The following is a 17054-nucleotide window of genomic DNA, read 5'->3' as shown; positions in this document are numbered from 1 at the left end:
GTTTCTGGTTTCCTCATGTCGGAGCAATCTATTATAGATGGTGCGAATTTGCTAGGGGATTGTTCTGTTTGGGATTTATGGGTTTTGTTGGCATAAGATGGGTTTGAACTTCGATTTTTCCTTCAGATTTGTTGATGCCGTGAGTTCTATGTAGGTTAACTGTTTGATTAAATGTCGACTTGAGATGTTAGAGGTGGAATAAGCTGTGTCTTGGTTTTTCTTTTGGGAAGCTCTGGATTTGAAGGTAGTTTTCCTCGTTGCGGACAAATTTACATCTCGTTGGATGAGTTGGTTTTGAACTTGGTTTTGTGGCTTGTGGGTTCCATGAATTTCGCTTTGAAATCTTTGTGTAGTTCCTCTCAAAACGCCTACTCCGCTGTATGATTTCTTTTACGGGTTTTGAATTGAAAATTTTGTGTAGATATTGCTATATTGTTGGTTCAATTTCTATAATGAAGTAGAAAAATTTTAGTTGACTCATTTGGTGAAGGTGCTCTTCGTGTTGGGTAGGAGATTTAATAATCTTGTTAGTAAGTTTGTTTTCCTTGGAGATCTATTGCTATTGGAACTTTTGTGAGGCTACGGTTTGTAGTGATTCAATAGAATGATTTGTTGCTGTGGCAAATTTTCATTTGGGGGTAGGAATTTAGTTGAATTGATTACTGGTAACACTGGTAAAGTAATAGTTGCCATGAGAATTGAATACATTCCCTTAAGCCTTAGTCTTGTATGGTAAGATTAATTGTTATTTATCAGTCTCTTGTTGCAAATTTATATCCATATCTGCTTACATACCTTCATATCTTGTCCTTGGTATACTTGACTAACTTGGGGTCTCGACTTTCACTGTGTTTGAAAATTGGAACAAATAGCTGGATCTATTTTGCAAAATGTTGCATCTTTTAACACCCCTACATTTGTGATAATTACTTTGTACTGATTTTAGGTTGTTTTTATACATAATCACGTGATAAATTTCAAATGTAAATAGTCAAATTCAGTTGTGGGTATTAACCTATACTGACACATCTTTTCCTCTAGGAGTCACCTATTCTTGCCTGGTAATTAATGTGTGTAATCAAACAAAGACACCTGCTCAGGGTTTGGCAAATAGAAATTTAGGTTTGGGCTAAGAACTCATTCACGTACTAGGATTTGAGTCTAAATCTTCATGATGCAAGGCATCATCAGCGGACCATATTATGGATGCCCTAGTATGTGTGTGATATTCTACCTCTAACCTTAGGTATCATTTTAGGCTCTGAATTGGTTTAAAGACTCACTTACAGTAGCACAGGCCTAGAAGAAGCAATGCAAGGAGACATGCAAATTATAACCAGTAATATATAAATAGATTTGGTTGGTCATGCTATGAGTGTCACATTACAAGTATTGAATATGCACCAAACTAACATCTGTAGTGGGTTAGATAATATCAGTTCTCATTATGCACCTTATGTTTTCTTTGTAATTCTACAATATTCCTATTTTTTTGTGCTATACATATGTTTTTTTTTAATATTTTCTATAATTAAATGCCTTTTCTTAGACTTGAGCAAGGCTTTGTGGTGTGCGAATGTCTAATGCTTTGCCAAAGACATTGATGCACCCAGAGACTTTAGTAACTTAACAGTGGCCAACTCAAGTTTGAGGAATACAATCTTTTGTGGTAGTCAGCTAATCTAAGGTCTGCAATTGTAGTTTAATATTCTCTATTCTGCTATTTGATTCCAGACTCCATTAACCACTATTTCCCTCTAGGATTGATTTTTTTTGCTCCCTGATGATGGCAAGCACCAATCTGTTGTTTCTTATCCGATTTGTTTGTATGCTATTCACTTCGCTACTACCTCCAATGCTTGACCCCTATCCAATGCAGATGATGGAATCAAGAACTCAAATGGACCTAATCTATAACTCGATGCCAAAAAAATATTGCTTTTATGATATGATATCACGTCTATTTTTTCTTATTGACAACACTTTTGTGCTCACTCAACATGAGTCATGTCATCAATATTTTTCTCAGTTACCCCTGTGATATCGGATTGTTGCTTTTATGCATTTTACTTCTGTGCTCACTCACCCCTGTGATATCAGATTGTTGCTTTTATACATTTTAGTTTCTGTGTATTTTTCTCAGTTATCGGTATGAATCCAATTATGTCATTCAACATGAGTCATGTCATCACCATGAGTCAACATTTATGTAATAATTTATTCAACATTTATAACTCTCTAGTAGTTATGATTTTTCAATTATTATTTATGATGATTGGTGAGGTCTTAATATTTTAAATTTTATATACAGGATCCTAATATGGATGGTGATCATGTGGATGAAGATCAAATGTTGGACATAGAAGCGGAAGAAGATGATGCTATATAGCTTGATTTTTTAGTACAAGTACTGATAGTGGATGAAGGTCAAATGTGGATGCAGATCAAATGTTTTGATCAGTAATGATAGATGACAAATGATTTTATATTTTGTGTGCAAAGATTTAAGTTTAAGGTAGAGAAATATTAAGACAAATGTGGATCAAGATGATGCATACTTTGTTAATTAGTATATTTGTTTGAGTATTATAATATTTTATTTTGGATAACAACGTAATTAATTTTCTTCAATATGTATGTAGATGATTAATATATTTTGAGCATGTTTTTCTTTAATTGGTATAATTTTCTTCAATTGGTATATTTTCAGTATTAATTTTTTATGTTGCTATCAACGACAACAGTTTTCCTCTGTTGTTATCAATAACAACGGTTTTCCTGTGTTGCAATCAAAGGCAACGGTTTTTCTTGTGTTGCAATCAAAGGCAACGGTTTTTTCTGTTGCTATCATAGATAACGGTCATAAACCGTTGCCATAGAATGATTAAAAAACCATTGGCTATATTCATCAAAGGCTACGATTTTTTTTATAGTGTTGCGAATTATTAGTAAAATCGTTGCCTAAACAAAAGGCAACGACTGACTATACCACGGTTTAAAAACCGTTGTCTAAAGAAAAGGCAACGGTTTTTATACTTTAGGCCACATTTGTTGAACGTTGTCATTGGTGAAAAATGTTGTAGTGAATCTTAAGTTCTGTTTGCAATTCAAGTTGAACTTCAGTAGAGCACAAGGGTAGTTAGGAAAGTTCTATGCTTGTACAAAATTTTTGTAAGGGGAACTAGAGCGGTCTCCAGGTATAGCAACCAACATAGAGAGCAAGTGTCATGGGAAAGAATGAAGAGAGAGAAAGTGCGATGAGAGAAAATAAGGAAAGAGAGTGTGATGAGATAGAGCATGATGATAGAAGATGAGAGAAAAAATATGATGAAAGAAAAAATATGATAAGAGATGATGAAGCGAGAGATAGTGTAATGAGAAAAAAATAAGGAGAGAGAGTGTGATAGGAGAGATTGAGGAGAGAGAAAGTATGATGAGAGAGAAAATATAATAAAAGACAAAGTGTGATGAGAAAAAATAGGAAAGCGAATGTGACGGGAGAGATTGAGGAGAGAGAAAGTATGATGAGAGAGTGTGTGTTGAGAAAAAAATGGAGAGAGTGTGATGGGAGAGATTGAGGAGAGAGAAAGTGTGATGAGATAAAAAGCGTGATGAGAGAAAGTGTGATGAGAAGAAAGAGAAAAGAGAGTGTGATGGGGGAGATTGAGGAGAGAGAAAGTGTGATAAGATAGAAAGTGTGATGAGAGAGAAAGTGTAATGAAAAAAAGAAAGAAAATGTGATGAGAGAGATTAACGAGAGAGAAAGTGGGTGATAAAATGATGAGAGAGAAAATATGATGAGAGAGAAAGTGATATGAAAGAAAAATTAAATAAATATATTTTGATATTAAGGGAAAAATTTTAGTTTCGGGTCAAGAGTATTTTTGAAATAAGGGAATATTTTGATTGTTGAAATTAGAGTAATAACTCATTGAAGGGGGAGACATGAGAATGAGTCATTACCTAATTATAAGGATTCAATCCCTTATTTGTATTTCTATTCCTATAATCCAAACATCAACAATGACAATCAATGATTACTATTCTCATTCCCCACTCTTATTCCCTTAAACCAAACACCTCCTTAAAAATGAGGGCCGCTATTTGTGGGAGGGATGAACTGAAAAATTAGATGGGCATTGATAAATTTTAGATGCACCCTTCGAAAATTATCCAAAAGAAATCAATGAAATGAAAAGAAAATTTTATTCTGAAAAATTAAAATTTAATAAATATGTTTCGGATTTCACCTTAATTTAGTCCTGGATCCAAACCCGATAAGGCTCGTCTCTCAAGTCTCAAAGACTTTGAACTTCCGGACGAATCCTTGGCCAAATCGATTGCTGCCTGAATCGAAGCCAACGCAAGCGAGAGCAGCGACAACGAGGAGCGTCTGGAAGAATGGCTCCTCTTGCCCCGAAGACTGGAGACGCAGTTTTCGCCAGCATCGATCATGTGGTAAGGCCGATCGAGACGCCAGCGACCTCAGCGAGATAAAAAAAAAAAAACCCTAGTCACCAGATCTCCTCGTACTTTTGCTTCTTCCTCTTTTTTTCCCCTGATCTGGGTGGTTTGATCTCTCCATCCTTCATGGCAGAATGCGGAACTGTTCACGCTCACATACGGGGCGATGGTACGGCAGCTCCTTACGGATCTTGAGGAGGTAGAAGAGGTCAACAAGCAGCTCGATCAGATGTACGTGTTCTTTCCATCTCGTCTCCTTCGATACTTTTTTTTGTTTATTTTTATTATGGTTTTGTTAAATAACCACCTTTATTAGTAAATCTTCTTTATAAACATGGTGATCTAAAAAAATTTAGTGTTTGATCGTCAGGTCGACATTGTTTGTTCCCAAGAGTACGAATAGGAAAATGGTTTTAGTTTTTTTTTTTAACACAAATTGAGACATTGTAATAGTGTACAAGTAACATGCCCTTTTTTACACAAATTGAGACATTGCAATGGTGATCTAAAGATGATGTCCAGACATAAAAATCGACACTTTAAAGTTTGAAGATCAATGCTTAGCTTGCCATTTTTTTTCATTGCTCTCCCTTGGGAAATTTAACAAAATATACTATTTTATTGAGCTGGGCATACTATGCCAATCAGTGCATATGCTGACTAATTTAGAAAATTCAGAGATACGATTTGTAGCTGGTTGACGACAGTGCAAATTAATATTTCACATTTTCATACGAAATTACATGTAGTTCCACACTTCCACTTCTAATCGAAATCATTGTTTCCTATCAAACTCTCTGGTCTTGATATTGTAATGTTTGTTGTTTAGTCTAGTCCCCCCCTGCTATTCAGCAATGTTACCGCTGTTTTAGTTTTCATTCTTACATTTTAGTGACCAGTTATTTAATGTTGTGCAGGGGATACAACATTGGTGTTCGATTGATAGATGAGTTCCTGGCCAAATCCAATGTCTCTAGATGTGTTGACTTCAAGGAGACAGCCGATGTAATTGCAAAGGTGCTTTATTCACTCGTATTTTATTTTGAAAATATTGATTTTGTATTAGATTATCTGTAGAAATGGACTGCAGACTATGCAACTGAACTTTTATGGTTTTTAGTTACAAATCTTTATGACATTTGCATCATTTTTGTGGTACCTGAACCACAATGTGGTGCAGATGTTTTTAAGTTAATTACTTAAGTAATTGTAATTGCGCTAGTCCACAATCCACATTGATTGCATATCTACAATTAGTATTATAGCTATCCCTTTCTATTATAAGATAATTATTGCCTGAATAGAATCTGTAAGTTGATGGCTCCAGGGACTTAGGTCTGTATGGCTATTGAAAAAGCAGTCTGCAAATAGTCTTAATGCTGAAATTACACACGCTCATCATATTCCTATATCCCTGACTGTTCCTTTTTTTTTAATAGCTTTTTATAGCTTAAATTTTTTTTAACTGCACACTATTCGGAAGAACAGAACCATCTGCCTGTCCAAGATAAATTTTCATCAACTATTATGTGATTGTTACACATAAACCACTTTGCCAATTTCACAGAGTTTTTGCAATTTTTATTCATGCAGATATTGAATGTTAAGTTACTTAGTTCTTCAGATTCAGAGATGAGTAACTTGAATGCAGTCTTAAGTGCACTAGCTTTTGTGTAAAAAGTATTACCTTGTTAAAATAAATAACAGCAAAACTATTTTTTTCAAAATTTTTTGGGATTTGCTATGCAACACTCTGATTAGTCTCTAGATCTCTGTCAAGGGCAACGCGGTTGTGTAATATGAGTTGTCAAATTCCATTTATAGCCTTGTCAAGAATAGTCCTCCTAGGTTAATATATGTTTTTGTATTAAGAATCACATTACTTCACAATCAATTCTAAGTTTGAACTCAATTGCAAGCTATATTGTGTTAATTTCTATTACTACTGCTTTGCTGTTATATAACTTCTTTTAGTGTTGCTTCACTTAATTTTTTTCCTACTGATTCTGATTATTAATGTTTGCCGAAGCCAGGTAGGTTTTAAAATGTTCCTAGGGGTGACTGCATCTGTGACCAACTGGGATGCTGAGGGAACAAGTTTCAGTCTTGTGCTGGAGGATAATCCCTTGGTAGACTTTGTTGAGCTTCCTGATACTTTCCAAGGTCTTCACTACTGCAACATCTTAAGTGGGGTTATTCGAGGAGCACTGGAGATGGTTTGTTAACTTCTATTATATTTTATTGATTGCCAAATGGTTTTGGCATCATATTACATACTTTACTTTTATCTTGGGAAAATTATATTAGTCCAGCTACCCGAAGTTGCATACCCTGAAAAATCTTGCAGGTTCCTTTTTTTCTCCTTCTGAAAACACTTCGCTATTGCATCCAATCTCACACGTATGGCAATCAAGTTTTGTTCTATCAGTTAAATTATCACAGTTTTAATGATATGCAATTGGTGATAGATGTTTGGAAGGGAGATCATATCTTTTCTCTTTTTCTTATCCCTGTTGATGAAGTCTAAGATCCCAATAATGCATGATAGTTTTACATGCGATCATGATGCTAAACATTCTTGAAAGATTGTCACATGCATGTATAAATTTAAATTTATAATTGGTCCTAGCTCTTTAAAGTCGACGTTTGCCCTAGCCCTATCAGCTAGCTTAAAACTATGTCAACAATTTTTTTGATGTAGATCTTAGTTATATCTGTTGGTTCAGGATCTTTGTTCGTTGATTTTATTTATCATATAGCTTTGCATACAATTTATTGATTGGATAAAATTTATGTACTCAAACCAACTAGTTGAGATTTATTGTTATTGGTCATATATGGTCTAACTACTTGATCCACCAATCTGGCTCGCAATTGAATGACTTGCAATTTGGCTTGGTGGTTAATCTATTTGTGGCTAGGCTGAAGTGGTCATTTTTCTGGACACGTACTAGACTGCTAGTCTTTCTCTAGATCTTAGAACTGATAACAATTTGGCTTGGTGGTTAATCTATTTGTGGCTAGGCTGAAGTGGTCATTTTTCTTGACACGTACTAGACTGCTAGTCTTTCTCTAGATCTTAGAACTGATAACAATTTGGCTTGGTGGTTAATCTATTTGTGGCTAGGCTGAAGTGGTCATTTTTCTGGACACGTACTAGACTGCTAGTCTTTCTCTAGATCTTAGAACTGATAACGGAGTTTTATCTACAAATTTTTAGTCATCCATTGGCAAGAGAGATAATTACAAGACATCAGGTTTCTTCTTCAGTAGCAGATGTTGAACTCCTTGAATTAGGTTGGTAAAGACATTACACATGAAAGAGTTTCAGACAAACAATGATTACCTCAACGAGAAACATGTAGGCCCAGTGGCATACCTATTCTAGCATTTTAGCAGAGGTTCTAGATCGGTTAGTGAGTTGATTAATTTGGTGAGCCTTGATGCACTTTTTAAAGTCGTCATAAATGCGAGTCATAAATGCGAAACATCAGCTTGCCTATCCTCCACCACAAACTTCTTAAACAACTTGAAAATGGCTCAGCCACGCTGATATCAGCTTCTTTGCATTTTGGCTAATTTCTTACTGCCTAGGTAATGTCTCATATTACTGAATTGATTCTTGATAACTATCAATTTTCCCAATTGGAAGTTCTGTGCATCAATGGCGGACAACCCACCGTTATTGTTGCAGGGAAAATCTTACACTGTTGAATATGTAGTTTGATGTGAAAGTTATAGCAGCTATTTAACATGGGTCAAATTTTGAGTTGTGAATCATGCTACATGAGAATATAGCTTTTTGTTGATCGCAGGTGTCAATGAAGACGGAAGTCACTTGGGTGCGAGATATGCTTCATGGAGATGATGCATACGAACTCCGAGTGAAGCTTCTGAAGCAGATCCCAGAAGAGTACCCATACAAGGATGATGAGTAAACTAGATGTTTAGCTAATGATCTGGTTTGCGAACATCTGTCCTTCCTATCGTCCTCTTAACATTCTCATCTTTGTCTTGCCCTGCACACCATACGCTATGTATATCGTCTACCAACTATTGAATTTTCTATAACTTTAGGAAAACAAACATGAATTGTAAACTTCTGTTGCTGGTGCAATAGTGTGCTATTCCATGGGAATTGATTCATTGCTACCCAAGCATAAAATTTTTACATTAATACCAAGCCTTTCTGACGCTTAATCACAATGGTGAATAGTATTGATGTTAAAACATAGCAAGTAACAAAATCATCATTTTCTCAGAATTACAAAAAGCTTGCAACTTCAAGTTTGTGTTTTTAAGGCAAAATCGAATTGGCGTTTTTTTTTAATCATCAAAATGATTTTTTATTAAAACAAAGTCTCTCCATAATTACTCAATTATTTTTTCCTATACTATTTTTATTATTATCTTTCATTTATTTTTTTTTCATAGCGGTTACAATTGAGCTGCCACATGATTCATAGCTCTCATAACATGAAAACAAAAATTTACTAAATTGAGCTGCCACATGATTCATAGTTCTCATAACATGAAAACAAAAATTTACTACATTGTTTGAAGGCTTTGAAAAAAAATTTAAATGGTATTTTTTGAATATGAAATTAGGTTGTTATCCATTTCATCTCGTAATTAGTTATAGATTTTTGAACGAATTTTGATTTGATATATTAGATATTTTATGGTTCAATTCGAGTTAAAAGTTACGATCTTTCAATATTTAGGATTTAACATTCATATTATAACAATTATAAAATCGTCGTTGTTATAACTAAACTGTCATGCAATGGTAGCAACTACGATTTCTTAATTGTTACAACTAAGCTATCATGTAATTGTAACAGATATGAAACCATATCAAATTGAAACTCATTCATATATTTACAACTGATTATGGAGTGAAACACGTAATAGCTCGATTTTAAACTAAAAACATAATTTGAATCTTTTTCAAAGGTTCCAAATAATTTTAATTTTAATATTTTTTTTTGATGTTATAACAACTATAATTTCATAACTACTATAAGATATCTCATCAATTCAAGATTTAGGTGAAAAATATAGATAGAATAATAATGATAACTCATAGTTAAGACATCTTTTTGATAAAAAAAAATCTAAATAGGACTTTCTTTGACCATTTCATTAAAAAAAAAATAGAACTCTTTAATTTTTACCACTTTTTTTATCGGAATGGATCTTCAGCCTCATCTTTTTTAGAAATTCATGCAAATTAATCACTTTGCACTTAGCTTGGGCCAAGGGAGCGGGGGAAAATGATAAGAAAGAATATCAGAGCACCTCTTCTCATTTAAAACAAATTTGCCAAAATGCCAAATATCATAGATGATGAAGAATGCGAATCACATTTCTTCTCATTTTTATTGGCATAATCTGTGCAAACACTAGCTAACTTGAGCTTATATTATTTGCATAAAGTTTACACATTTCACCAAACTGGGAAACTTTTCCTGCTTTATCTCTCAACCAAGGAAAAAAAATAAAACAAAATTAGTTCAAAGCTCTCCCAACAAATGCGGCAGTAACTCTTCTCGAGAGCTCCTTCCTATATGAAAACAAAAAACAAAAAATTACAAAACAATTCAATATCAAATACTCAAACTGTGAAAGGAGTTGAGTCGCAAAGATTCAAATACTAATTAAAACCTCAGAAGTTGTCTATCGTTTGAGGAGGTCGAAAGGACTCCTTTGTTCTCCTCGGCTCTCCGAAGGAGGTAGGGAATAACCTGCTCTACCGGCCCGAAAGGCCGGTATTTACTCACTCTAAAACCGGCATTCTTGAGCCCCAGCGATAGCCCATCTGCCATTCCCATCAGCTGTGCAAATTGCAGCTTTTCATCATCCTTTCCGATTCCTAGCTCCTCAGCTTTCCTCGCAGCTTCTTGTCCTACATCCATCCATCCACACAATTTATTTAGGATAAAGCACCTAAACCACTAAATTGTGACACTGAATCTGTAAGAATTACCAGAGTGCACATTGTGGGTGGCAAGAACAACTGCACCCGATCCTTTGCTGACCTTTTCCATCATGAAGGAAGCACACGTATCGAAACACACGTGTGTTTCATGGAGACTCCCATGAATTGGGGATGGAGCAGCCATGGATTCTGCCAATCTAGTCTCTCTCGTCAAGTACGCACCTCTCACTAATTTAACCCCCAGAGAAACTCCCTGTTCTTCCGCAGCTTCCACCGCGTTCATCATCCTCTCTTTCGCGTCTCTCAGGTAAGTCTGGATCGTCCCGAACACTATCGGCTGCTCGCGCTGCTTGTTAGACTCTAATGTCGCCCAATAAGTGAAGTAATCGATTGCAGGCTGCACCGACGAGTACTCTGCGTCGATAAGTAGAGGGATGTTGGCTTTCACACATCTGTCGCAGAGCATCGACAATCTCCGGAGAGCTGATTGGAGCTCCTGCTCTTCGTCCTCTGAAAGAGGCTGCGGCTCGCGAGGAGTGAGAAACAGGGGACTCGAATGGCAGAGAATGGGGAACGAATGCGTCCTCCATGGAAGTGAGAACGATGGGTCCTTTTGCTCCCACCTCAGTAGATCGCTAACTCTTTCTAGCAATGAGATGGGGGCGAGAGCTGTGATCTTTACGCAAACGCTCGCCTGATGATGAGGGAGAGGAAAAAAAAACAATACTTTTCGTTAGATTCGCTACGAGATCGTCTTATGATTGGATTACTCACAGAGGTCGGCGGAAGCGTCGCCGCTAAATCTACAGCTCGCAGGAAGCCAGCGAGGTTGCCTTGGCACGCGGCGCTGTCCTCGGCGTCCTCGATCCCGTAGTCCAGGATCGAGCGCAGTCCCACCTCGCTCCACATTCTCTGCACCGTGAGGGACGCCTCCTCGGCGCCCTCGCCGGCGCAGAACTGGCGGTGCACCGTCGCGCGCGCGGCCGCCAATGCAGCAGGCCGGAGGAGACGGCCCCCGCTTGCCATGGACGCCCGCAGCGCCGCCGTCCCCAGGTCGACTACGGGACCCGCAGCCATGAGGGAGAGGATGGCGAAGGAGCGGAGGAGGGTGGAGGTGGGGACGGATGCGAAGAGTCGCTCGGTATCGGCGAGGTCAAACGAGACCTGCGGGGTCGGCGGTGGCGGGAACTCGGCGGCGAGGAGCTTGACCGCGAAGGAGGACGCCGTGGAGATCGATCGGGTGAAGAGGGCGCGAGGAATTATGGCCGAGAATTTTGTGGCTCTTGCCATCCTCGGCCACCCCTTTACCCTCCTTCTCCCCCTCCCTTTCTTTCCTTCCTCCGTAGATATTGAGAATTCATGGGGTAATATGTATATATATATAAAGAATCGAAAATGACTTTCTCTATTTTTAGATAGTGTTTGACTTGAAAATAACAAATATCGGAACACCACACAGTTACGTTACTGGCTAATTAGTTTTGTTTTATGAAAAATATGTATGTATTTATTGGAATTTTGTAATTTTTAAATTTTTTATTGGAAAGACAATGTTTATAGACTAAATTTGATGTGAAATCGAAGTGGAAAGGTCGGAAGTGGCAATAACAAAACTTCAGGGCGATTCTAAAAATATAAAACTATTGGGTAAATTGAAAATTTATCATTATACAAGAGAGAAAAAAACACATTTAAAAACACTTTTTTTTTTAAAAAAAAAAAGTGAAGTCTAGTGTGTTTGACTCCCAAAAGTCAAAACGGCAAACCAGCGAACGAATGCACATTTGTTCTTCAACCTCAAGGTCAAAGAACCCAGTTGCAGAGGTCTCGATCGTCCAACGTCACCAAATCCGGCAACCCAGTCCACACCTCCGCCCATTCCTCCTTCCCCTGCGTCGCCACCGCGCTCTGTATCTGATCGTGCCATCCGATGATGGATTGCCGCTCCTTGTTCTCCGGCAAGGAAGCATTCGAGTTCGAGATTGATGAGGACGACTGGCTCGATCCTTCGGACACCGGAAAATTGAGCTTGGCGCGCGAGCCGCGGAACCCAATGGCAGCTGCGTCGTAAGCCCGCGCCGCCTCCTCTGCCGTCTCGAACGTCCCCAGCCACTTCCTCACCGCCCGATGCGGGTCGCGGATCTCCGCCGCCCATTTCCCCCACGGCCGCTGCCGCACCCCCCTGTACTTGCACTTCTTGATCCTCTTCCTCCTTCCTCTCCCCTGCTCTCCAGGCGCGTCGGCGGCCGATGATACGAAGAAGTCGCACCCGAGGCAGCCGGCGATGCCGCAGACGCCGCAGGTGACGGATTGGAGGAGCACTTCGCAGCCGGAGAAAGGCTGGCCGGAGATGACATGCGTCAGAGCGGCGACGAAGATGGACTCCTCTTGAATTCCGTAACGGGGGAACCGAATCGAGCGCTGCTCCTCCCCCTCCATGTGATCGGCGACGCTGCCGTGACCTTCGCCGGAGACAACTGCGCTCGTTGCTCGACTGCTATGCTTCATCCTCTGTTTGTGTCTCTGACAGTCGGAGCGGTCCAATGGCGAAGTATTTAAAGCGCGGGAAGAGACCGCGGATTTTGAGCGTTCGCGAGCGCCGCACGTCACAGGTGACATGTCAAGCGTGACAGGAACACAGGCAACTGGGGAGCATTTAAAACATTTAACACGTGGGGAATTGGACGCTATCGTGGGTGCGATCCAAATCAAATGGTCAAGTCTCTGGTGATGACTGAAGTGGTGATTGATGCATCCAATCAATTAGACGGATACAGCTAGCAAATTTATTTAATTAATTGTTTAATTATCCGGACAGGATAAGTTCGAGTGTCTCCAATATAGGTCGAGTCAAATTGATGGAGTCATTGTCAACACCAATTGCCCAATGAAATTTTCTATATTAAAAAATTGTTTCTCATGCTTGAAATTATGTTGGTCCAACTTATTTAGGAAAAAGTACGAACTGGAATCCAATACGACCGTTGTCTGAGAGACGCGGCAAACGCCAACGGCGCCACTTTTCTATCATTAAGTTCCAGGCTGGCGACAGTTGAATCTGGATGTTTTCGCCGTGGGATTTCCGCGCTACACGTGGGCTTAATATCTGCCAGCTCACCCATGAAAATTAGAAGGTCCATTCCGAACGGAGGATGAAATCAGATTTATATTATAATATATCTTCTTTTTTAAATTGAGTCAAAATTCACACGTGGAGTAAATAGGTATGAACACGACTAAATCAAACTGAATTAACTTCAAAGTTTATAGTTGAAGACAAAAAAAAAAAGTCCCAAGTTCAATTAAATTTTGGAAAAAAATCACCTTATTTTTATTATAGTTAAAAATGACATTTTACCCGATGTTTGAAATATGGAGCCATGCCGTCCAAACGGATGGTATTTACTTATTTCATTAATCACTTTCATACAAATGTCATTAGTGACCTAAAAATTTTAATCTTATGTTAAATTATATATTATTCATCTCCTTAATTTATTTATATATTTTTTCAAGTTTTTTTTAAATCCATTAATGAGTTTGGAAAAAAAAACTCATTAATGAACTAAATGCTTTTGGAATCATAAAACTTTAAAGAAAATTATTGTTGTTTTCCTAAATTGAATCAGAGTGTCTAACTCTAAATATTACATTGTGTCAAAAGTTTTTAAAAAAAAAAAACTAAATTTTTTGAATAATTTCTTCATATTGATAAGTCCAGGGTTTTGGGGTATTGTAAAATCCAAAGGAATGGAAGGAGCAATTGAACTAAAGCTATTGATTTCCCACTTTAGAGCTCCTCTAAGCTATTTTGACCAATAGATCTTTAAAAGTTTTTTTTTTCTTTTATAAATGGAAGCTTTAATATAATAATAAAATTATTACCGTGTGATCTAAAGTTTATAGATTCAAATATCAAAAAGAACTTTTTACAAAAAAAAAAAAGATAAGACTGCGTACGATATAACTTTTCTCGGAATCCCGCATTGATTTAGTTTTGTTTCACTTTTTTAATTAGCTATTAAAAAAATAAAAAATAATTTTTAGAAGTTTTGTCCCCTGTATATTAATGTTCTTTTATAATTTTTTAGATTTTTATTAAGGTTCCAAAATTGAAAATAAAAACATAGGTAAATTTAGGGAACTATCAAGAATGTAACGATATAAATTTATTACTAGATCATCAATTATTTTTATCCAAATTCATTAATGAACTTTAAAAAAATTAAATAAATATAAATAAATTAATGAATTCATTAGGAAAAAAAATATTAGTTTGACATAAATTCGAAATTTTAAAGTCATTTTGTATGAAAATATTTAATAAATAACTATTTTTTTCGATTTAAGTAAGAAAAATTATATTTTACTTTATTTTGGGTTGTAATAGAATAGAAGGAATTTTGAAAAGCAACTACATCTTTTTGGTAAAAATATAATGTAATTTGAGAATTTCTAAAAATTGTATGCACTCTTTGATAAAATATCATTTTAAAAATTATTAAAGGGCACTTTATCTCTTATTTCTATATAGATAGTGATTTTATCCAGAAATAATGAAGATGACAAGTTAGGGATATAGTTATAACATTGATACGGTGAAGACTTCATTTAGTCCTGCAACACAAAAGTGCCAGTGCCATATCGAGAAGGAGTTCCTGGTGTTGGCCCTCCGACGCTTAAGTCAGTATCCGACGATATGAAGAAATAGAGAAATGTAGTTAAGAGATGTAGAAAACCAAGTTATGCATACCTTTCCCCTTTTATAGTGTCAACATGGTGCTCGTGCATGTATCTTAAGGCGTAGGCACGTTTTCCTAAGTGTCTAGGAAAAGACAGGTCAAAAAGTGTCACTGATACTATTCCTTAAGCAACCATATAATTTTCTGATGTGACAGCCTAGAAGCTTCTAAAGTACGATTGTCTACTAGATATGCCCTGTTGTCAGTGGCACAAACTCCAAAAATAATATGACAAGATACTTGGTAGGGTCATGCGTAACCGATCGGGGTCCACTCGGCTAGGCTGCTTCCGCTCAGCAATGTCCTTAGGGCCTGCCGACTCGTCTCTTTCCTTGCTTCCTGATTGTCCGCGGTTATCCCACTATGACCAGAAGCAAAGCCCGGTCGGTGAGACCAGCTGCTGCTTATTTCCTTTGTTATCGGAGGGTCATTTTACCCAGCTGGGGGAGAGCCTGGCTTACTTGTCTACAAAGCTATTACCATCCGCACGGTCATAACTAGCCTGCTCGGCCATACCCGGTCCGCTCGACCCTGCATAGTCCGCTTGGCTGACTTGGATACCCCATTTGACTTTATCTTCCATGTCAGCCGGTCTTCCTTACTTTAACCTATCTTTGGTGGGGCCCCTCATTATTACCAGATCACAAGTCTCTCCCTCAAGTCTAGTCGAAGGAGGTTGCAAGTCCGACTGACTGGACAGTTGTATGGTCCAGAATTCCCTCTCTTGTAAAGGATGCTCGGGGCTTATAGTTGTCATTCGACTGCTGATGCGAAGACACTCGATTTTATAGTCGTCCTTCGACTGCTGAAGCGAAGACACTCAGTTTTATAGTCATCGTGCGACTGCTGATGTGAAGCCACTCGATTTTATAGCCGATGTTTGGCTGCTGATGTGAAGACACTTAGTTTTATAGCCGTCATTCGGCTACTGATGCGAAGATACTTGATTTTATAGTCACCGTTTGGCTCTATCGTGTGCTACACTTAACCAATTTTCTGATTCGTCACTGAGTTCCGCTCCGAACGGTAGTGGGTTTTAATTGCTACTGATGTCACCTTAATTTCTCAAAAATTGCTCAAATCTCCTTCTATTAATGCTGAGCATGCTCAACCATACCTCATAATCATGCTTTCTGGTTTCTCATTAATGCTACTTGTAGAAGAATGTCACGTGGCATCCTTGCATGCCACCGCAGACGTGATATGACAAACGGTTGTTTAAGATTGATGTGACCACTGCCTTTTTAAAATTAACGGTCGCGATGAACTCTCCTTTTCTAAAGACCTTGATCAAACAACTGAGAGAGGTCACTCTCCACGTTTTTAAGCCTTCGATTTTTCTCTTCCCTTCACCATCTTCCTCGCACTCACCATCGTCTCCTCTTCCTCTCCGCAGGTGATTTCCTTTGCAGTAAGCTTCTCTCCCTTTCTTGTAGGATCGTTGCACTAGAGGGGGGGGGGGGGTGAATAGCACTCGTGGCTTTCATGTTTGTATAAAAACGTTCGAGTTAAGACGCAGTGGAATAAGAAAGAAAAGAAAGAAAGTAACAAGGCAATCGCGAACACTAAGAGTTACTTGGTTTAGAGCCTGTGGAGACTCCTGCTGTAATGCCCAAAAATTCTCAAATCAATTTTAGAAATATTCTATGATTTTTCTGGAATTTTAGGATATTTTTATGGAATTTTTAGAGTAGCGGAAGTAGCAAAAACAAATAGAAACGTAAAATGGTCTAGGCGGGAATTGAACCCGAGACCTGTGGACCCTATGCCTTATAGAGGACTCTAGTAACCAAGTGAACCCAGCAGGGCCGTGATGAAAGAAGAGGGAACTAATTATTTTATATTTAAGTTGGTTGAATTAACCACTTAATATAAATAGGAAAACTATTAAGTGGGGAATTGTTTTT

General features: G+C 37.8%; 3 protein-coding genes across 3 annotated transcripts; 1 reads left to right on the top strand and 2 right to left on the bottom strand.

Annotated features, from left to right (window-relative positions):
• The first annotated feature begins 4297 nt into the window (after positions 1-4297).
• Positions 4298-8616, top strand: LOC121984361 (trafficking protein particle complex subunit 3-like). Its single transcript, XM_042537257.1, has 5 exons — positions 4298-4458; positions 4598-4695; positions 5382-5481; positions 6498-6680; positions 8280-8616. The coding sequence occupies exons 1-5, from the start codon at positions 4402-4404 to the stop codon at positions 8400-8402; spliced, it is 561 nt and encodes a 186-aa protein (XP_042393191.1). The 5' UTR covers positions 4298-4401; the 3' UTR covers positions 8403-8616.
• A 1229-nt stretch (positions 8617-9845) lies between these two features.
• LOC121984352 (proline dehydrogenase 2, mitochondrial-like) lies at positions 9846-11921 on the bottom strand. Its single transcript, XM_042537246.1, has 5 exons — positions 11176-11921; positions 11128-11131; positions 10454-11094; positions 10132-10372; positions 9846-10030 (listed from the first exon to the last, which is right to left on the bottom strand). The coding sequence occupies exons 1-5, from the start codon at positions 11693-11695 to the stop codon at positions 9976-9978; spliced, it is 1461 nt and encodes a 486-aa protein (XP_042393180.1). The 5' UTR covers positions 11696-11921; the 3' UTR covers positions 9846-9975.
• Positions 11922-12038: 117 nt separating this feature from the next.
• Positions 12039-13024, bottom strand: LOC122043219 (ethylene-responsive transcription factor ERF109-like). The gene has a single exon (XM_042603744.1). It carries the CDS (start codon positions 13022-13024, stop codon positions 12209-12211), a length of 816 nt encoding a protein of 271 aa, XP_042459678.1. The 3' UTR covers positions 12039-12208.
• Between the last annotated feature and the right edge of the window lie 4030 nt (positions 13025-17054).

The sequence above is a fragment of the Zingiber officinale genome, chromosome 1B (assembly GCF_018446385.1).
Source record: "Zingiber officinale cultivar Zhangliang chromosome 1B, Zo_v1.1, whole genome shotgun sequence".
NCBI lineage: Eukaryota > Viridiplantae > Streptophyta > Magnoliopsida > Zingiberales > Zingiberaceae > Zingiber > Zingiber officinale.
The sequence above is the reverse complement of the archived record's forward strand: the minus strand, read 5'-3'. Positions and strand labels throughout refer to the sequence as shown.

Coding starts and splice junctions, on each gene's coding strand:
- LOC121984352 (XM_042537246.1), bottom strand. CDS start 11,695: ATGGCAAGAGCCACAAAATTCTCGGCCATAATTCCTCGCGCCCTCTTC. Junction 10,373..10,453: donor CACCCACAATGTGCACTCTG/GTAATTCTTACA, acceptor GGATGGATGTAG/GACAAGAAGCTGCGAGGAAA. Junction 10,031..10,131: donor AACGATAGACAACTTCTGAG/GTTTTAATTAGT, acceptor GTTTTCATATAG/GAAGGAGCTCTCGAGAAGAG.
- LOC121984361 (XM_042537257.1), top strand. CDS start 4,402: ATGGCTCCTCTTGCCCCGAAGACTGGAGACGCAGTTTTCGCCAGCATC. Junction 4,459..4,597: donor TCGCCAGCATCGATCATGTG/GTAAGGCCGATC, acceptor CCTTCATGGCAG/AATGCGGAACTGTTCACGCT. Junction 5,482..6,497: donor CAGCCGATGTAATTGCAAAG/GTGCTTTATTCA, acceptor TGCCGAAGCCAG/GTAGGTTTTAAAATGTTCCT.
- LOC122043219 (XM_042603744.1), bottom strand. CDS start 13,024: ATGTCACCTGTGACGTGCGGCGCTCGCGAACGCTCAAAATCCGCGGTC.